Genomic DNA, 22,090 nt, shown 5'->3' on the forward strand with positions numbered 1-22,090 from the left:
GTTGCACAACAAACTGAAATTTTTGAGAGCAAGAGAAAAAAAAACAACACCCTACTACCTGGTTGTATAAGTGTGCACACCCTTTATATATATCTACTGGTTCCTGAAAGTTAAAAAGGTTTGCAAATTACTTCTATTAAAAAATCTTAATCCTTCCTGTACCTATCAGCTGCTGTATGCTGCAGAGGACGTTGTGTAGTTGTTTTCTGTCTGGCCACAGTGCTCTCTGCTGACACCTCTGTCCATGTCAGGAACTGTCCTGAGTAGGAGCACATCCCCATAGCAAACCTCTTCTGCTCTGGACAGTTCCTGACATGGAAATAGGCCAGAGACCACTGTGGTCAGGCTGAAAAGAACTACACAACTTCTTCTGGAGCATACAGCAGCTCATAAGTACTGGAAGGATTAAGATTTTTTTAATAGAATAAATTTACAAACTTGTTTAATTTTCTGCAACCAGTTGATTTGAAAAAAAAAATTTGTTTTCCACTGGATTACCCCTTTAAACTAATACTTTGTTGAAGCACTTTGTGATGTTATTACAGGAATCAGTCTTTTTGGGTAAGAGTCTATTATCATGACACATCTGGAATTGGTAATATTTTCGCACTCTTTCTTGCTCCAAATCTATCAGATTATGAGGACATCTCCTGTGCACGACCTCTTCAGATCACCCCACAGATGTTCAATCGGATTAAGGTCTGGGACATTCCAAAACATGAATCTTCTTCTGGTGAAGCCATGCTTTTGTGGATTTGAATGTGAGCTTTGGGTTGTTGTCCTGCTGAACAGTGAACTTCGTCTTCATCTTTCAAAATTGCCATGGATCAGGAACTGGCCATAATTCCCTCCACTGTGACTAAGGCCCTGGTTTCAGCTGAACAAAAACAGCCCCAAAGCCTGATGCTATCCCCACCATGTGTCACTGTGGGTGTAGTGTAATCTGGGTCATGTGCAGTGTTGTTTTGAGCCAAACATACCTTTTAGAATTATGGCCAAAAAGATCCATCATGGTTCCATCAGTCCGTTGTTACGCCGAGCGCTCCGGGTCCCCGCTCCTCCCCGGAGCGCTCGCTTCACTCCCTCCGCTGCAGCGCTCCGGTCACGTCCTCTGACCCGGGGCGCTGCGATCCTGCTGCCAGCCGGGATGCGATTCGCGATGCGGGTAGCGCCCGCTCGCGATGCGCACCCCGGCTTCCCTACCTGACTCGCTCCCCGTCTGTTCTGTCCCGGCGCGCGCGGCCCCGCTCCCTAGGGCGCGCGCGCGCCGGGTCTCTGCGATTTAAAGGGCCACTGCGCCGCTGATTGGCGCAGTGGTTCCAATTAGGGTTTTCACCTGTGCACTTCCCTATATTACCTCACTTCCCTTGCACTCCCTTGCCGGATCTTGTTGCCTTAGTGCCAGTGAAAGCGTTCCTTGTGTGTTCCTTGCCAGTGTTTCCAGACCTTCTGCCGTTGCCCCTGACTACGATCCTTGCTGCCTGCCCCGACCTTCTGCTACGTCCGACCTTGCTTCTGCCTACTCCCTTGTACCGCGCCTATCTTCAGCAGCCAGAGAGGTGAGCCGTTGCTAGTGGATACGACCTGGTCACTACCGCCGCAGCAAGACCATCCCGCTTTGCGGCGGGCTCTGGTGAAAACCAGTAGTGGCTTAGAACCGGTCCACTAGCACGGTCCACGCCAATCCCTCTCTGGCACAGAGGGTCCACTACCTGCCAGCCGGCATCGTGACAGTAGATCCGGCCATGGATCCCGCTGAAGTTCCTCTGCCAGTTGTCGCTGACCTCACCACGGTGGTCGCCCAGCAGTCACAACAGATAGCGCAACAAGGCCAACAGCTGTCTCAACTGACCGTTATGCTACAACAGTTGCTACCACAGCTTCAGCAGTCATCTCCTCCGCCAGCTCCTGCACCTCCTCCGCAGCGAGTGGCCGCTCCTGGGATACGCTTATCCTTGCCAGATAAATTTGATGGGGACTCTAAGTTTTGCCGTGGCTTTCTCTCCCAATGTTCCCTGCATCTGGAGATGATGTCGGACCTGTTTCCCACTGAAAGGTCTAAGGTGGCTTTCGTAGTCAGCCTTCTGTCCGGAAAAGCCCTGTCATGGGCCACACCGCTCTGGGACCGCAATGACCCCGTCACTGCCTCTGTACACTCCTTCTTCTCGGAAATCCGAAGTGTCTTTGAGGAACCTGCCCGAGCCTCTTCTGCTGAGACTGCCCTGTTGAACCTGGTCCAGGGTAATTCTTCCGTTGGCGAGTACGCCGTACAATTCCGTACACTTGCTTCAGAATTGTCCTGGAATAATGAGGCCCTCTGCGCGACCTTCAAAAAAGGCCTATCCAGCAACATCAAAGATGTTCTGGCCGCACGAGAAATTCCTGCTAATCTACATGAACTTATTCACCTAGCCACTCGCATTGACATGCGTTTTTCTGAAAGGCGTCAGGAACTCCGCCAAGATATGGACTCTGTTCGCACAAGGCGTTTCGTCTCCTCGGCTCCTCTCTCCTCTGGTCCCCTGCAATCTGTTCCTGTGCCCCCCGCCGTGGAGGCTATGCAGGTCGACCGGTCTCGCCTGACACCCCAAGAGAGGACACGACGCCGTATGGAGAACCTCTGCCTGTACTGTGCTAGTACCGAACACTTCCTGAGGGATTGTCCTATCCGTCCTCCCCGCCTGGAAAGACGTACGCTGACTCCGCACAAAGGTGAGACAGTCCTTGACGTCTACTCTGCTTCTCCACGTCTTACTGTGCCTGTGCGGTTGTCTGCCTCTGCCTTCTCCTTCTCTACAGTGGCTTTCTTGGACTCTGGATCTGCAGGAAATTTTATTTTGGCCTCTCTCGTCAACAGGTTCAACATCCCAGTGACCAGTCTCGCCAGACCCCTCTACATCAATTGTGTAAATAATGAAAGATTGGACTGTACCATACGTTTCCGCACGGAGCCCCTTCTTATGAGCATCGGATCTCATCATGAGAGGATTGAACTTTTGGTCCTCCCCAATTGCACCTCGGAGATTCTCCTTGGACTTCCCTGGCTTCAACTTCATTCCCCAACCCTGGATTGGTCCACTGGGGAGATCAAGAGTTGGGGGTCCTCTTGTTCCAAGAACTGTCAAAAACCGGTTCCCAGTAACCCTTGCCGTAACTCTGTGGTTCCTCCTGTAACCGGTCTCCCTAAGGCCTATATGGACTTCGCGGATGTTTTCTGCAAAAAACAAGCTGAGACTCTACCTCCTCACAGGCCTTATGATTGCCCTATCGACCTCCTCCCGGGTACTACTCCACCCCGGGGCAGAATTTATCCTCTCTCTGCCCCAGAGACTCTTGCCATGTCCGAATACGTCCAGGAGAATCTAAAAAAGGGCTTTATCCGTAAATCCTCCTCTCCTGCCGGAGCCGGATTTTTCTTTGTGTCCAAAAAAGATGGCTCCCTACGTCCTTGCATTGACTACCGCGGTCTTAATAAAATCACGGTTAAGAACCGCTACCCCTTACCCCTCATCTCTGAACTCTTTGATCGCCTCCAAGGTGCCCACATCTTCACTAAATTGGACTTAAGAGGCGCCTATAACCTCATCCGCATCAGAGAGGGGGACGAGTGGAAAACGGCATTTAACACCAGAGATGGACACTTTGAGTATCTGGTCATGCCCTTTGGACTGTGTAATGCCCCTGCCGTCTTCCAAGACTTTGTCAATGAAATTTTTCGTGATCTATTATACTCCTGTGTTGTGGTATATCTGGACGATATCCTAATTTTTTCTGCCAATCTAGAAGAACACCGCCAGCATGTCCGTATGGTTCTTCAGAGACTTCGTGACAACCAACTCTATGCCAAAATTGAGAAATGTCTGTTTGAATGCCAATCTCTTCCTTTTCTAGGATATTTGGTCTCTGGCCAGGGACTACAGATGGATCCAGACAAACTCTCTGCCGTCTTAAATTGGCCACGCCCCTCCGGACTCCGTGCTATCCAACGCTTTTTGGGGTTCGCCAATTATTACAGGCAATTTATTCCACATTTTTCTACCATTGTGGCTCCTATCGTGGCTTTAACCAAGAAAAATGCTGATCCCAAGTCCTGGCCTCCTCAAGCCGAAGACTCCTTTAAACGACTCAAGTCTGCCTTTTCTTCGGCTCCCGTGCTCTCCAGACCTGACCCTTCCAAACCCTTCCTATTGGAGGTTGATGCCTCCTCAGTAGGAGCTGGAGCTGTTCTTCTACAAAAAAATCCTTCCGGGCATGCTGTCACTTGTGGTTTTTTTTCTAGGACCTTCTCTCCAGCGGAGAGGAACTACTCCATCGGGGATCGAGAGCTTCTAGCCATTAAATTAGCACTTGAGGAATGGAGGCATCTGCTGGAGGGATCAAGATTTCCTGTTATTATCTACACCGACCACAAGAACCTCTCCTACCTCCAGTCGGCCCAACGGCTGAATCCTCGCCAGGCCCGGTGGTCTCTGTTCTTTGCCCGATTTAATTTTGAGATTCACTTTCGTCCTGCCGATAAGAACATTAGGGCCGATGCTCTCTCTCGTTCCTCGGATGCCTCAGAAGTTGATCTCCCTCCGCAACACATCATTCCACCTGACTGCCTGATCTCCACTTCTCCTGCCTCCATCAGGCAGACTCCTCCAGGAAAGACCTTTGTTTCTCCACGCCAACGCCTCGGAATCCTCAAATGGGGTCACTCCTCCCATCTCGCAGGTCATGCGGGCATCAAGAAATCTGTGCAACTCATCTCCCGCTTCTATTGGTGGCCGACTCTGGAGACGGATGTTGGGGACTTTGTGCGAGCCTGCACTATCTGTGCCCGGGATAAGACTCCTCGCCAGAAGCCCGCTGGTTTTCTTCATCCTCTGCCTGTCCCCGAACAGCCTTGGTCTCTGATTGGTATGGATTTTATTACTGATTTACCCCCTTCCCGTGGCAACACCGTTATTTGGGTGGTCGTTGATCGATTCTCCAAAATGGCACATTTCATCCCTCTTCCTGGTCTTCCTTCTGCGCCTCAGTTGGCTAAACAATTTTTTGTACACATTTTTCGTCTTCACGGGTTGCCTACGCAGATTGTCTCGGATAGAGGGGTCCAATTCGTGTCTAAATTCTGGAGGGCTCTCTGTAAACAACTCAAGATTAAATTAAATTTTTCCTCTGCATATCATCCCCAGTCCAATGGACAAGTAGAAAGAATTAACCAGATCCTGGGTGATTATTTGCGACATTTTGTTTCCTCCCGCCAGGATGACTGGGCAGATCTCCTTCCATGGGCCGAATTTTCGTATAACTTCAGGGTCTCTGAATCTTCCTCCAAATCCCCATTTTTCGTGGTGTACGGTCGTCACCCTCTTCCCCCCCTCCCTACCCCCTTGCCCTCTGGTCTGCCCGCTGTGGATGAAATTTCTCGTGACCTTTCCATTATATGGAGAGAGACCCAAAATTCTCTTTTACAGGCTTCTTCACGCATGAAGAGGTTCGCGGATAAGAAGAGAAGAGCTCCCCCCGTCTTTTCCCCTGGAGACAAGGTATGGCTCTCCGCTAAATATGTCCGCTTCCGTGTCCCTAGCTACAAGTTGGGACCACGCTATCTTGGTCCTTTCAAAATTTTGTGTCAAATTAATCCTGTCTCTTATAAACTTCTTCTTCCTCCTTCTCTTCGTATCCCTAATGCCTTTCACGTCTCTCTTCTCAAACCACTCATCCTCAACCGTTTTTCTCCCAAATCTGTTCCTCCCACTCCTGTTTCCGGCTCCTCGGACGTCTTCTCGGTCAAGGAAATTTTGGCTGCCAAAAAGGTCAGAGGGAAAAATTTTTTTTTAGTTGACTGGGAGGGTTGTGGTCCTGAAGAGAGATCCTGGGAACCTGAGGACAACATCCTTGACAAAAGTCTGCTCCTCAGGTTCTCAGGCTCCAAGAAGAGGGGGAGACCCAAGGGGGGGGGTACTGTTACGCCGAGCGCTCCGGGTCCCCGCTCCTCCCCGGAGCGCTCGCTTCACTCCCTCCGCTGCAGCGCTCCGGTCACGTCCTCTGACCCGGGGCGCTGCGATCCTGCTGCCAGCCGGGATGCGATTCGCGATGCGGGTAGCGCCCGCTCGCGATGCGCACCCCGGCTTCCCTACCTGACTCGCTCCCCGTCTGTTCTGTCCCGGCGCGCGCGGCCCCGCTCCCTAGGGCGCGCGCGCGCCGGGTCTCTGCGATTTAAAGGGCCACTGCGCCGCTGATTGGCGCAGTGGTTCCAATTAGGGTTTTCACCTGTGCACTTCCCTATATTACCTCACTTCCCTTGCACTCCCTTGCCGGATCTTGTTGCCTTAGTGCCAGTGAAAGCGTTCCTTGTGTGTTCCTTGCCAGTGTTTCCAGACCTTCTGCCGTTGCCCCTGACTACGATCCTTGCTGCCTGCCCCGACCTTCTGCTACGTCCGACCTTGCTTCTGCCTACTCCCTTGTACCGCGCCTATCTTCAGCAGCCAGAGAGGTGAGCCGTTGCTAGTGGATACGACCTGGTCACTACCGCCGCAGCAAGACCATCCCGCTTTGCGGCGGGCTCTGGTGAAAACCAGTAGTGGCTTAGAACCGGTCCACTAGCACGGTCCACGCCAATCCCTCTCTGGCACAGAGGGTCCACTACCTGCCAGCCGGCATCGTGACATCCGTAACACATTTTGGGGACTTGATGTTAATTTTTACCAACTTCAGCCAGGCTTGGATGTTTTCCTTTGTAACAAAAGGCTTACGTCTTGCCACCCTAGCCCATTCATATGGAGAATACGGGAGATTGTTGTGACATGTAGCACACAGACAGTACTTGCCAGAAATTCCTGCAGTTCCTTTAACCTGTTAAAAACCAAGGACGTTTATACACGTCCTTGTGCTGTTAACTGTGTATGTCATGGGCTTCTGACCTTTAGGCTTCTCCTAAAAGTCCCTTAAGGGGACTAATAAAGTTTAAAAAAAAAAAACACCCATTAACCCCTTCCATATTAAAAGTTTAAATCACCCCCCTTTTCCCAAATTCCATATAAAAAATATATAAACATAATAAAAATAAACATATGCGGTATCGCCACGTGTGGAAATGTCTTGACTATAAAAAATATTATGTTAATTAAACCGCACGGTCAATGGCGATTACGTAAAAAATACCAAAGTCCAAAATTGGATATTTTTGGTCACTTTGTATACCCTAAAAATTTTTCTAAAAAACTATCAAAAAGTCACAAGAAAACAAAAATGGCACTGATAAAAACTAAAGATCATGGCGCACGAAATGAGCCCTGAGAGTCTTCTCTGTCCTCCACTCATTACCTGTATTAATGGCTCCTGTTTGAACTTGTTATTAGTGTAAAAGACTCCTGTCCACAACCTCAAACAGTCACACTCCAAACTCCACTATGGCCAAGAACAAAGAGCTGTCGAAGGACACCAGAAACAAAATTGCAGACCTGTATCGGGCTGGGAAGACTGAATCTGCAATAGGCAAGCAGCTTGCTGTGAAGAAATCAACTGTGGGAGTAAATATTAGAAAATGGAAGACATATAAGACCACTGATAATCTCCCTTGATCTGGGGCTCCACTCAAGATCCCACCCTGTGGTGTCAAAATGATCACATGAACGGTGAGCAAAAATCCCAGAACCCCACACGGGGGGGGGGGGGGGGACGGACGACCTAGTGAATGACCTGCAGAGAGCTGGGACCAAAGTAACCAAGGCTGCCATCAGTAACACACTACGCCGCCAGGGACTCAAATCATGCAGTGCCATACATGTCCCCCTGCTTAAGCCAGTACATGTCTAGGCCTGTCTGAAGTTTTCTAAAGAGCATTTGGATGATCCAGACGAGGATTGGGAGAATGTAATATGGTCAGATGAAACCAAAGTAAAACTTTTTGGTAAAAACTCGTCTTGTTTGGAGGAGAAAGAATGCTGAGTTGCATCCAAAGAACACCATACCTACTGTGAAGCATGGGGGAGGAAACATCATGCTTTGGGTCTGTTTTTCTACTAAGGAACCAGGACCACTGATCCGTGTAAAGGGAAGAAGGAATGGGGCCATGTATCGTGAGATTTTGAGTTAAAACCTCCTTCCATCAGCAAGGGCATTGAAGATGAAACGTGGCTGGGTCTTTCAGCATGACAATGATCCCAAACACACCGCCCCGGCAATGAAGGAGTGGCTTCATAAGAAGCATTTCAAGGTCCTGGAGTGGCCTAGCCAGTCTCCAGATCTCAACCCCATAGAAAACCTTTGGAGGGAGTTGAAAGTCTGTGTTGCCCAGCGACAGCCCCAAAACATCACTGCTCTAGAGGAGATCTGCATGGAGGAACGGGCCAAAATACCAGCAACAGTGTGTGAAAACCTTGTGAAGACAGGAAACATGTGACCTCTGCCATTACCAACAAAGGGTATACAACAAAGTATTGAGGTGAACTTTTGTTATTGACCAAATACTTATTTTCCACCATAATTTGCAAATAAATTCTTTAAAAATCAGACAATGTGATTTTATGGATTTTTTTCTCATTCTGTCTCTCATAGTTGAGGTTATAACCTATGATGGAAATTACAGGACCTCATCTTTATAAAGGGGAGAACTTGTACAATTGGTGGCTGACTAAATACTTTTTTTGCCCCACTGTATGTTGTGCTTTGCAAATTCTTTTGTTCCCTTCTCCTGACACATATCTCTGAGATCCCTCTGATTATACAGAATCTCTCTTTGGACCTTGGCTTGTGCTCTGAGACACAACTAAGCAAATGTTAGGAAAAGCTGAACTTTATTTGTGATTATTCAGTCACTTTAAAGGGGTATTCCAGGAAAAAACTTTTTTATATATATCATCTGGCTCCAGAAAGTTAAACAGATTTGTAAATTACTTCTAATAAAAAATCTTAATCCTTTCAGTACTTATGAGCTTCTGAAGTTAAGGTTGTTCTTTTCTGTCTAAATCCTCTCTGATGACACCTGTCTCGGGAAATGCCCAGTTTAGAAGAGGTTTGCTATGGGGATTTGCTTCTAAACTGGGTGTTTCCCGAGACAGGTGTCATCAGAGAGGATTTAAACAGAAAAGAACATCCTTAATTTCAGAAACTCATAAGTACTAAGATTTTTTAATAGAAGTCATTTACAAATTTGTTTAACTTTCTGGAGCCAGTTGATATATATATATAAAAAAAAGTTTTTTCCTGGAATACCCCTTTAAATGATAGTGTATTGACTTCTATTTAACATGAAATAGAATGTGATTGGTTAAAGGGGTATTCCAGGAAAAAACTTTTTTTTTTATATATACCAACTGGATCCAGAAAGTTAAACAGATTTGTAAATTACTTCTATTAAAAAATCTTAATCATTTCAATAATTATCAGCTGCTGAAGTTGAGTTGTTGTTTTCTGTCTGGCAACAGTGCTCTCTGCTGACATCTGTGCTTGTCTCGGGAACTGCACAGAGTAGAAGAGGTTTGCTTTGGGGATTTGCTTCTAAACTGGGCGGTTCCCGAGACACGTGTCATCAGAGAGCACTTAGACAGAAAAGAACAACTCAACTTCAGCAGCTTATAAGTACTGAAAAGATTAAGATTTTTTAATAGAAGTAATTTACAAATCTGTTTAACTCTCTGAAGCCAGTTGATATGTAAAAAAAAAAATTTTTTTCCTGGATAACTCCTTTAATTCTGAACACAGCTACATTTTAGTTTTTAGAGGGTGTGCACACTTATGCCACCAGGTTACTGTGAGGGTTTATTTGTTTTGTCCCCCTCCCCCACTCAAAGATTTCGGTTTGTTTTGCAATTGAATTGTTCAGATTATAGGTCACGTTAAATAAAAGGTGGAAAAGTTATTACGAGATTTATTGTTATATTATTCTTTAACATCACAAGAACCTGCCATTTTACTTGGGGTATGTAGACTTTTTATAACCAATGGAAAGTCCGCTTTCGGGCCTGAGCGTTGGAGAGGTCTATTACATTATCCATCTGATTGGTTCTCCTTGTATGATGTCATCAGGTGAACTTCATCATTTTCCTGCGCATACTGCGCATCCTGGTCCTGAAACTTCGAGCCAATCAGATGAAGAGGAGCGATCGCAAGTACAGGTGACAGTACCCCCTGCAGCATATTGCATCCTGTGTACTGATGACGTGTGGCCTGCAGAACATCACCCCTACACAATAGAATACACTGCCTTGCAGAACATTCACCCCTGTGTAATGCAGAACACTACTGTTCCGAAGAGCATCGTCCTACACACAATACGAACAATGGCCTGCAGAGCATTGCCCCACACACGGCATAGAACACTACCCTGCAGAGAATCACTCTTTACACGATACAGATATATGACCTGCAGAGAATCATCTCACTCACAATATAGATCAGTACCCTGCAGAGCATTCATCTCTACACAATACAGAACACTGCCCTGCAGAGTAACATCCTACACACAATACAGAACAATGCTCTGCAGCACATCTTCCTCTACATCAGTGGTCTCCAAACTGTGAACCTCAAGCTGGTGCAGAACTACAACTCCCGGCATGCCCGGACAGCCGTTGGCTGTCCAGGCATGTCGGGAGTTGTAGTTTTGCAACATCTGGAGGGCCACAATTTGGAGACCACTGCTGTACAGAACAATGACCTGTAGAGCATGACTTCCCATACACCCTGCAACATCTCTCCACGTACGCTAGAATCTCATACACCTTCTCATTCTTCTTCCTCAGGTTGGCCAAGTCTACCTTGACGCTGATTCCACTTCTTGGGATCCATGAAGCCGTCTTCAACCTAATTCCTGAGGAAAGTGCAACGGGCCGAGTGAGATACAGTAAACTTGGCCTGGAACTCCTGCTCAGCTCCTTCCATGTATGACATAAGTGCTCTCACACGCTGGTTAAAAAGTATTCTCTGCCACTTGCACATTGGGAGTTTTCCTTTCCTCCCCTCTGTCATTAACACACAATGGCCCTCATTTACTTAGAAAATCGGGTTGTAAGTCTATCTTGCTTTCTTACCCGATTGCTTTTTTCCCCTGGTATTTATTATTATGTCGCATCCTGTTTGTCGCACATGGTTTTTGTTGGTTTTGGTTTCCAACTCCTCTGAGTTGTCGGGAAAAAATCCACAACAATTCAACAAATTCGTGTTGGAAACCTTTATAAATACGTGGGAAAGCTCAGAAATGTCGGGTTACGCCCCTTTTTCGGGTTTGGGAGAATCCACAACGGGTCTGTCGGGAAAAAATTTCGCATCCTGTCGCAGACTGGCGCACGATGTCTGTGACATGTCGCAGACAAAGATGCGCCAAAAAAAAAAACGACAAAACAAGTAGTAAATAGTAAAACAAATAGTAAATGAGGGCCATTGGGGGTTTTCCTTTTCTCTCCTCTGCCAGTAACATACATTGGGAGTTTTCCTTACCTCTCCTCTGTCATTAACATACATTGGGGGCTTTCCTTTTCTCTCCTCTGCCAGTAACATACATTGGGAGTTTTCCTTACCTCTCCTCTGTCAGTAACATACATTGGGAGTTTTCCTCTCCTCTCCTTTTCTCTTCTCTGCCAGTAACATACATTGGGAGTCTTCCTTACCTCTCCTCTGCCAGTAACATACATTGGGAGTTTTCCTTACCTCTCCTCTGTCAGTAACATACATTGGGAGTTTTCCTCTCCTCTCCCAGTAACATACATTGGGAGTCTTCCTTACCTCTCCTCTGCCAGTAACATACATTGGGAGTCTTCCTTACCTCTCCTCTGTCATTAACATACATTGGGGGCTTTCCTTTTCTCTCCTCTGCCAGTAACATACATTGGGAGTCTTCCTTACCTCTCCTCTGCCAGTAACATACATTGGGAGTTTTCCTTACCTCTCCTCTGTCAGTAACATACATTGGGAGTTTTCCTCTCCTCTCCCAGTAACATACATTGGGAGTCTTCCTTACCTCTCCTCTGCCAGTAACATACATTGGGAGTCTTCCTTACCTCTCCTCTGTCATTAACATACATTGGGGGCTTTCCTTTTCTCTCCTCTGCCAGTAACATACATTGGGAGTCTTCCTTACCTCTCCTCTGCCAGTAACATACATTGGGAGTTTTCGTTACCTCTCCTCTGTCAGTAACATACATTGGGAGTTTTCCTCTCCTCTCCCAGTAACATACATTGGGAGTCTTCCTTACCTCTCCTCTGCCAGTAACATACATTGGGAGTCTTCCTTACCTCTCCTCTGTCATTAACATACATTGGGGGCTTTCCTTTTCTCTCCTCTGCCAGTAACATACATTGGGAGTTTTCCTTACCTCTCCTCTGTCAGTAACATACATTGGGAGTTTTCCTCTCCTCTCCTTTTCTCTCCTCTGCCAGTAACATACATTGGGAGTCTTCCTTACCTCTCCTCTCCCAGTAACATACATTGGGAGTTTTCCTTACCTCTCCTCTGTCAGTAACATACATTGGGAGTTTTCCTCTCCTCTCCTTTTCTCTCCTCTGCCAGTAACATACATTGGGAGTCTTCCTTACCTCTCCTCTGCCAGTAACATACATTGGGAGTTTTCCTTACCTCTCCTCTGTCAGTAACATACATTGGGAGTTTTCCTCTCCTCTCCCAGTAACATACATTGGGAGTCTTCCTTACCTCTCCTCTGTCAGTAACATACATTGGGAGTTTTCCTTACCTCTCCTTTGTCATTTACACACATTGGGTTTTTTCCTTTTCTCTCCTCTGCCAGTCACATACATTGGGAGTTTTCCTCTCCTCTTGCTGTGTAAGTTAAACACACTGGAAGTTTTCCTGGCTCTGTTAGGTTTGGGTCAGGAACTGGACATCCCTCCCTGAGTCTTCATCAATTAGGGTGGGTTCACACTATGTTTTGAATATACGGTCACCAGCTCATTAATTTGTATGAGCCGATCGGAGTCAGATCGGCTCATTTTTGCCCAAATCCAGTTTTCTGACCAGACCTAGAACAGTGGAATTATAACCTTAGGCGAACAATCTTTAGGCTGCCTACTATCAGTGAATTACCATACCATCAGTGACCATAGTGGCTTATTTGTTAGCACTGTTGCCTTACACCGCTGGGGTCCTTTTTTATTTTTTTCCACCAAAGAGAACAGGAGTCTGTATGTTCTCCCCATGTTTGTGTGGGTTTCCTGCGGGTACATCAGTTTCCTCCCACATTCCAAAACATACTGATTAATTAGAAATTTAGATTGTTAGCCCCAATGGGAATAGGGGCCAATTTAAGTGATGGCAGTGATGGGATTCTCTATATACAGTATATAGGTTGGGCCTTAGGCTATGTGCTGAGTATTCTAGCCCCGCCCATTAAGTGTCTCCTCTGAAAGGGGGCGGGCCGAACTACACAGCCCAGTCACTGATCCCTGGATCCCCCTGTATCAGGTTCACCTAGGGGCCCAACATGCTGCATTGTGTGTAGATTGTCAAAAACATAGTCCAGAGTACAGGGCCCCACAGTTATCCGGGGAGCAGCTACTTTAGCACATTTGATCTGGTGGCCCTGTACACTGTATATAGTTATTATTATTACAGATGTGCAATGACAGGAGAGGGGTGAATCCTTTTTTACAGCATTGTAGACTCTAATTTCATCAAGTCCTATTACTGATGTATCTATCTGTCTATCCTGCAGGGGCTGCTGGTCGCCGTGCTGTACTGTATCTGTAATAAAGAGGTGAGTGCCCCCTCCATCTGCCCCTACACCTCATTTCTACACTGCCCCCCCGGTTCTCATGTTATGTCTCCGACAGGTTCAGGCTGAGCTGCGCAGGAAGCTACGAGACACTTTCAGAGGAGAACACCCATCATGCACCTCCAGATCCCTGCGACCCCCCCTCCCAGAAGAGCCCACGCTGCCAAAGACCTGATGTCTGAGGGGTCAGGGGGCCTGGACCAGTTAAGAGCCCAGAATAGCCTGTGTTATCGCCTCCTACTACTTATTTATTGTTTGTATAGTGACTATAAAGTAAAACCTGCTACAGCGCAGTGATCAGTGAGTGATTCTTACCTATCGCAGCAAGACTTACCTGTGTCAGATACTAATACCAGGATTTAGGGTGTCATACTAATGCTGGGGGGTCAGGGTGTCAGATACAAATTCTGGGGATCAGGGTATCAGATACTAATGCTGGGGGTCAGGGTGTCAGACACTAATACTGGGGGTCAGGGTATCACATACTAATGCTGGGGGTCAGGGGGTCAGACACTAATACTGGGGGTCAGGGTATCACATACTAATGCTGGGGGTCAGGGTGTCAGATACTAATGCTGGGGGTCAGGGTGTCAGACACTAATAATGGGGGTCAGGGTGTCACACACTAATACTGGGGGTCAGGGTGTCAGACACTAATACTGGGGGTCAGGGTGTCAGATACTAATGCTGGGGGTCAGGGTGTCAGATACTAATGCTGGGGGTCAGGGTGTCAGATACTAATGCTGGGGGTCAGGGTGTCAGATACTAATGCTGGGGGTCAGGGTGTCAGATACTAATGCTGGGGGTCAGGGTGTCAGACACTAATAATGGGGGTCAGGGTATCACATACTAATGCTGGGGGTCAGAGTGTCAGATACAAATTCTGGGGATCAGGGTGTCACACACTAATACTGGGGGTCAGGGTGTCAGACACTAATGCTGGGGGTCAGGGTGTCAGATACTAATGCTGGGGGTCAGGGTGTCAGATACTAATGCTGGGGGTCAGGGGGTCACACACTAATGCTGGGGGTCAGGGTGTCAGATACTAATGCTGGGGGTCAGGGTGTCAGACACTAATACTGGGGGTCAGGGTGTCAGATACTAATGCTGGGGGTCAGGGTGTCAGACACTAATGCTGGCGGTCAGGGTGTCAGATACTAATGCTGGGGGTCAGGGTGTCAGATACTAATGCTGGGGGTCAGGGTGTCAGACACTAATACTGGGGGTCAGGGTGTCACACACTAATACTGGGGGTCAGGGTGTCACACACTAATGCTGGGGGTCAGGGTATCAGATACTAATGCTGGGGGTCAGGGTGTCAGATACTAATGCTGGGGGTCAGGGTGTCACACACTAAAGCTGGGGGTCAGGGTGTCACACACTAATACTGGGGATCAGGGTCAGGGTGTCACACACTAATGCTGGGGGTCGGTGTCACACACTAATGCTGGGGGTCAGGGTCAGGTTGTCACACACTAATGCTGGGGGTCAGGGTGTCACACACTAACGCTGGGGGTCAGGGTCAGGGTGTCATACACTAATGCTGGGGGTCGGTGTCACACACTAATGCTGAGGGTCAGGGTGTCACACACTTATGCTGGGGGTCAGGGTGTCAGACACTAATGCTGGGGGTCAGAGTGTCACACACTAATACTGCGGGTCAGGGTGTCACACACTTATGCTGGGGGTCAGGGTCAGGTTGTCACACACTAATGTTGGGGGTCAGGGTGTCAGACACTAATGCAGGGGGTCGGTGTCAGACACTAATGCTGGGGGTCAGGGTCAGGTTGTCACACACTAATGCTGAGGGTCAGGGTGTCAGACACTTATGCTGGGGGTCAGGGTGTCACACACTAATGCTGAGGGTCAGGGTGTCACACACTTATGCTGGGGGTCAGGGTGTCACACACTAATGCTGGGGGTCAGGGTGTCACACACTAATGCTGGGGGTCAGGGTGTCACACACTAATGCTGAGGGTCAGGGTCAGGGTGTCACACACTTATGCTGGGGGTCAGGGTGTCACACACTAATGCTGGGGGTCAGGGTGTCACACACTAATGCTGGGGGTCAGGGTGTCACACACTAATGCTGAGGGTCAGGGTCAGGGTGTCAGACACTAATACTGGGGGTCAGGGTGTCACACACTAATGCTGGGGGTCAGGGTGTCACACACTAATGCTGGGGGTCAGGGTGTCGCACACTAATGCTGGGGGTCAGGGTGTCACACACTAATGCTGCGGGTCAGGGTGTCACACACTAATGCTGGGGGTCAGGGTGTCACACACTAATGCTGCGGGTCAGGGTCAGGGTGTCACACACTAATACTGGGGGTCAGGGGGTCACACACTAATGCTGGGGGTCAGGGTGTCAGACACTAATGCTGGGGGTCAGGGGGTCACACACTAATGCTGGGGGTCAGTGTGTCAGCATGGCCGGTTCTTCCTATAGGCGAAGTAGGCTATCACCTATAGTGCACTTTTGAGGGGGGCGCACTGCCGCCGGTGTCAGCAAACTAAAGCTTCATCAATCACTGAGCGATTCGCAGCAGCCCTAGTTGCTAGTATAGTGTCTCACAAATGAAGCAGGGGGTTGGTGACTCGCGCCCCAACAGACAATGCGCCCCCAGTGGCCTCCACATTGATTCAGATATTGTCTGCTCTATACCCCCCATCCCAGGCACCGACTAGAGACAGTCAGGCTCAGGCAGTGACAGACCAAACACAGCACCCCCCACCCAGGCATGCTGCACGTACTAGCAGAGCGCCCCCCTCTGACATGGTTATTAGTGAACCACTGGACCTGCTGATAAGCACATGTTGGTGAGAAGTGAACTGGAGCGGACCTACTGTTGAGTAAACCACTACAAGTTGGCAAGATGTAGTGGGGGGGGGTTGGCTCTTATTTTGGAAAATGTGGGTTCAGTTGTTATTATGGAAGGTATAGGGGGTCATGTAATGTATTGAGGCCACAATAGGCACTGTAATGGCGCACTTGTATGGTTGCACGATGTTATACAGTGCTATTGATGGCGCAGATGACCACCACTAAGCAGGTGTTGTGTGGGTAAGGAGCGGGCATGTTTTTCTTGGCATATTTCTCACACCAGGATGTATTATGTGCAACTACTGCAAAAGTCACACATAACTGCACCTATGCCACCTCACCCGGGACCACACGCAGCTAGCTGCATCATGTTGGCTAGCTGCATCATGTTGGCTAGCTGCATGCGCCCAATGTATACAGCTTTGCTGCTTAACTCCTTAAGGATAGCCAGCATACATGTATGCCCTAGTCCCGCTCCAGCTGAGTACACTTCTTAGGCTAGGTTCAGACTACGGAATCTCGGGGCAGAAAATTTCCGCCCGGAGATTCGGAGTGCGGCCGGTGCTGACTGAATCAGTCGGCGCTAGGACCGCGCGGACACCGCAGTCTCCAATAGACTGCAATGTGTTCCGCGCGGATTTCCGCCTGAAGAAAGAGCAACCCCTTTCTTCAGGCGGAAATTTCCAAGCGGATTTTCCGTTCACAAATTCCGCTTCACAAATTCGGAAGTGTGAATTTGTGAACGGAAACCCATTCACTACACTATACATTTTAGCAAGCGCAATTTCCGCCTGCAATTTCAAAGCGGAATTGCAGGTGGAAATTCCGTAGTCTGAACCTAGCCTTTAGGTGCGTTCACACGGCCGTCTGTCCCCGTTTTTTTTATCCCCGTTTCGGTTCTGTTCTTGCAGGCTGTAAACGGATTAAAAACCTTTTTTTTTTTTTAAATCCCATTCATGTCAATGGGATTTTTTAACAATCCGTTTACATCCTTGTGTACCCGTCTACGCTCATTTCCGTTTTTTTGATGGCAGAAAAAACGGTAAATGCTGTATTTTTTCTTCCGTCAAAAAAACGGTAGAAAAAAAGGATACAGTAAATTTAACATTGAAGTCTATGGAAAATGGATGAGCCCTTAATGTCATCCGGTTGCATCCGTTTTTTCAATCCGTTTTTTGATCCGTTTTTACTTGCCCAGAACAAAATAAAAATATTTTTTTTGGTTTATTAACCGAACAATAACTGATACAAACTGATAACGTCCTTTTGCATCAGTTATTGTCCATTTTATTAAAGTCTGTTTTTATTTTTGGTGGGAGAAAAACGGGACGGGTCTAGACGGCCGTGTGAACGCAGCCTTACCCAAATGCTGGTAGCTAAGCGCCGATAACACTGATTAATGCTGTTCTATGGCATAGGATTGTTCAGTGAATGCATTATTGGTCACTTCTAGAGATGAGCGAAATTACAGTAAATTCGATTCATCACGAACTTCTCGGCTCGGCAGTTGATGACTTTTCCTGCATAAATTAGTTCAGCTTTCCGGTGCTCCGGTGGGCTGGAAAAGGTGGATACAGTCCTAGGAGACTCTTTCCTAGAAATATATCCACCTTTTCCAGCCCACCGGAGCACCGGAAAGCTGAACTAATTTATGCAGGAAAAGTCATCAACTGCCGAGCCGAGAAGTTCGAGACGAATCGAATTTACTGTAAGTTCGCTCATCTCTAGTCACTTCATATACCAGAAAAAAAAATAATTTAAAACTCTTATTAAAACATAAATAAGGCAAGAATGAAAACTACAGATCACGGTGCAAAAATGAGCCCTTATACAGGCGTGTATACAGAAAAATAAGAGAATTATCGCATATTGCAGTGTTTCCCAAGCAGGGTGACTCCAGCTGTTGCAAAACTACAACTCCCAGCATGCCCGGACAACCAACGGTTGTCCGGGCATGCTGGGAGTTGTAGTTTTGCAACAGCTGGAGGCACCCTGCTTGGGAAACACTGGCATAGGGATTAGAAGAGAACAATTTTAGGCCTCTGAAAAATGAAAGCAGCGATCTGATTGGTTGCTATGGGCAACTCAGCATCTTTTCCTCTGGACGGGTTTTGATAAATCTCCCCCCAGATTTTTTCAGGGTAGTACAACAATATCAAACCTGTATACGATGGGAATTGTCGTAATCGTATGGACCTACAGAATAAAGATAATATTGGTTTCACCGTAGATTTTTTGTTAAAATGAGTGATGTCATTACAAATTACAATTGGTGGCACAAAAACTACAAAAAGCCTCATATGGGTCTGTAGGTGACAAATATAAACTGTTAAAACTATTAGAGGGGGACGGGGGGGGACGTAAGTGCAAAAATAAAAAGAAATCCCTGTGTCCTTAAGTGTTTAACTGTCCAAGTAGGAAGTATACAGTTTATATACCTCCTATCTCCCCCCCCCCCCCGACAGTTCCCCCACATTAGGCTGGCGGCATAGTTCCCCCACATTAGGTGCAGTACAGTTCCCCCACATTAGGTTGGCAGTATAGTTCCCCCACATTAGGTGCAGTATAGTTCCCCCCACATTAGGTTGGCAGTATAGTTCCCCCATAGTAATGACGGGGGTCAGGGTGTCAGACACTAATGCTGGGGGTCAGGGTGTCAGACACTAATACTGGGGGTCAGGGTGTCAGACACTAATACTGGGGGTCAGGGGGTCAGACACTAATACTGGGGGTCAGGGGGTCAGACACTAATGCTGGGGGTCAGGGTGTCGGACACTAATGCTGGGGGTCAGGGTGTCAGACACTAATACTGGGGGTCAGGGTGTCAGACACTAATGCTGGGGGTCAGGGTGTCAGACACTAATACTGGGGGTCAGGGGGTCACACACTAATGCTGGGGGTCAGGGTGTCAGACACTAATGCTGGGGGTCAGGGTGTCAGACACTAATGCAGGGGGTCAGACACTAATGCTGGGGGTCAGGGTGTCAGACACTAATACTGGGGGTCAGGGTGTCAGACACTAATGCTGGGGGTCAGGGTGTCAGACACTAATGCTGGGGGTCAGGGTGTCACACACTAATACTGGGGGTCAGGGTGTCAGACACTAATGCTGGGGGTCAGGGTGTCAGACACTAATGCTGGGGGTCAGGGTGTCAGACACTAATGCTGGGGGTCAGGGTGTCAGACACTAATACTGGGGGTCAGGGTGTCAGACACTAATGCTGTGGGTCAGGGTGTCAGACACTAATACTGGGGGTCAGGGTGTCAGACACTAATACTGGGGGTCAGGGTGTCAGACACTAATGCTGGGGGTCAGGTTGTCAGACACTAATACTGGGGGTCAGGGTGTCAGACACTAATGCTGGGGGTCAGGGTGTCAGACACTAATGCTGGGGGTCAGGATGTCAGACACTAATGCTGGGGGTCAGGGTGTCAGACACTAATGCTGGGGGTCAGTGTTTCAGACACTAATACTGGGGGTCAGTGTTTCAGACACTAATACTGGGGGTCAGGGTGTCAGACACTAATGCTGGGGGTCAGGGTGTCAGACACTAATACTGGGGGTCAGTGTTTCAGACACTAATACTGGGGGTCAGTGTTTCAGACACTAATACTGGGGGTCAGGGTGTCAGACACTAATGCTGGGGGTCAGGGTGTCAGACACTAATACTGGGGGTCAGTGTTTCAGACACTAATACTGGGGGTCAGTGTTTCAGACACTAATACTGGGGGTCAGGGTGTCAGACACTAATACTGGGGGTCAGGGTGTCAGACACTAATACTGGGGGTCAGGGTGTCAGACACTAATACTGGGGGTCAGGGTGTCAGACACTAATGCTGGGGGTCAGTGTGTCAGACACTAATCCTGGGGGTCAGGGTGTCGGACACTAATGCTGGGGGTCAGGGTGTCAGACACTAATACTGGGGGTCAGGGTGTCAGACACTAATACTGGGGGTCAGGGTGTCAGACACTAATACTGGGGGTCAGGGTGTCAGACACTAATACTGGGGGTCAGGGTGTCAGACACTAATGCTGTGGGTCAGGGTGTCAGACACTAATACTGGGGGTCAGGGTGTCAGACACTAATGCTGGGGGTCAGGGTGTCAGACACTAATGCTGGGGGGTCAGGGTGTCAGACACTAATACTGGGGGTCAGGGTGTCAGACACTAATGCTGGGGGTCAGGGTGTCAGACACTAATGCTGGGGGTCAGGGTGTCAGACACTAATGCTGGGGGGTCAGGGTGTCAGACACTAATACTGGGGGTCAGGGTGTCAGACACTAATGCTGGGGGTCAGGGTGTCAGACACTAATGCTGGGGGGTCAGGGTGTCAGACACTAATACTGGGGGTCAGGGTGTCAGACACTAATGCTGGGGGTCAGGGTGTCAGACACTAATGTTCTCTGTTATCAGCCATTACAGTTCTTTAGTGGGATGCCTGATTGTAAGTGCAGAAACCTCCCTGCCCCCCATGATCCATGTCAAGTATCTCCAGTGCTGAGACCCCCCATACACATCTATCCACACGATGGAGCGGTCTCAGCTGCTGCTCTGTAGGGTCAGGGGCTCCTGTATGCAGTCAGGTGGCTGGTAACCGGTTATTGCGCTGCTCAGGTTTGCGCGGTTAATCCTGCGATTGTCCTGTGACCTTTGGTGGGATTAAGCTGCTTCTACCTCAGGGCTCTCACTCCACTCCTCCTAATCCTATCAACCGCCTCTTCTACAGCGGAGGGGGCAGCGGGATCATATTAATAACTTTACTGTTTACCCGGCTTAATGTGGAGATTCCAGGATTTTCTCCTATGATGGGGGATGGGTAAGATCGATCATATGACCTTGAAAAAAAAAAAAAAATATATATATATACATATACATATATATATATATATATATATATACATATATATATATATATATATATATATATATAGTAGAATTGGTTGTGATGTTACGACTGCCCAGACTATGATGACCTGAGTAACTATCCCCTGACCCCTCGTGAAATAATAACAGGACAAACTTTTACATATAAATGGGTGGGGGTGGGCCACAGCATTTATTTAAATATATAAATAACTCGGATAAGGCCCTCAAACTGTAAACATAGGGGAATTGCAGTATGCTCCCCCGCCTCCGGTGAGCACGAACGCACGAAAAACTCACCCCTTGTGCAATTAGCCTTTTAAATACCGCCATGCTGGGAATTGTATCAGGAACACACTGAAAATGAAGCAGAAAAACAACACCAAAAACAGCATAACAACAAACCAAAATTCAAGAAAAAGGTGGAGGGAGGGCGTCCCGCCCTCCCTCCACCTTTTTCTTGAATTTTGGTTTGTTGTTATGCTGTTTTTGATGTGGGGGTGTAATGGCGGTAACTTTTCCAGAGCCCGTTATAAGGTAGGTGGAGGGGAGTCAAAAGCCCGGGAAATACCACCTCCGTGATAGGCTGCCTGTACTCTGGGAACCCTCCCTCAAAAAGGTGGGAAGGAGAGAGAGGGGAAGGGAAGATACAAAAACTAGCAGCATGATTGTCAGGATTCGGCAGGC

At 48.0% G+C, this 22,090-nt stretch overlaps 1 protein-coding gene across 11 annotated transcripts in view; it reads left to right on the forward strand.

The window, feature by feature from the left end:
• GIPR (gastric inhibitory polypeptide receptor) overlaps positions 1-14,012 on the forward strand; it is a 265,555-nt gene extending 251,543 nt beyond the window's left edge. For all 11 annotated transcript variants that reach the window (XM_056540708.1, XM_056540703.1, XM_056540710.1 and 8 more), the window contains 4 exons: positions 10,018-10,106; positions 10,734-10,872; positions 13,656-13,697; positions 13,774-14,012. In XM_056540708.1, the coding sequence (XP_056396683.1) occupies positions 10,018-10,106; positions 10,734-10,872; positions 13,656-13,697; positions 13,774-13,890 (387 nt within the window). In that variant the 3' untranslated portion in view covers positions 13,891-14,012. The remainder of the gene's footprint in view (positions 1-10,017; positions 10,107-10,733; positions 10,873-13,655; positions 13,698-13,773) is intronic.
• Positions 14,013-22,090: the final 8,078 nt, after the last annotated feature.

Source organism: Hyla sarda, chromosome 9, assembly GCF_029499605.1.
Source record: "Hyla sarda isolate aHylSar1 chromosome 9, aHylSar1.hap1, whole genome shotgun sequence".
NCBI lineage: Eukaryota > Metazoa > Chordata > Amphibia > Anura > Hylidae > Hyla > Hyla sarda.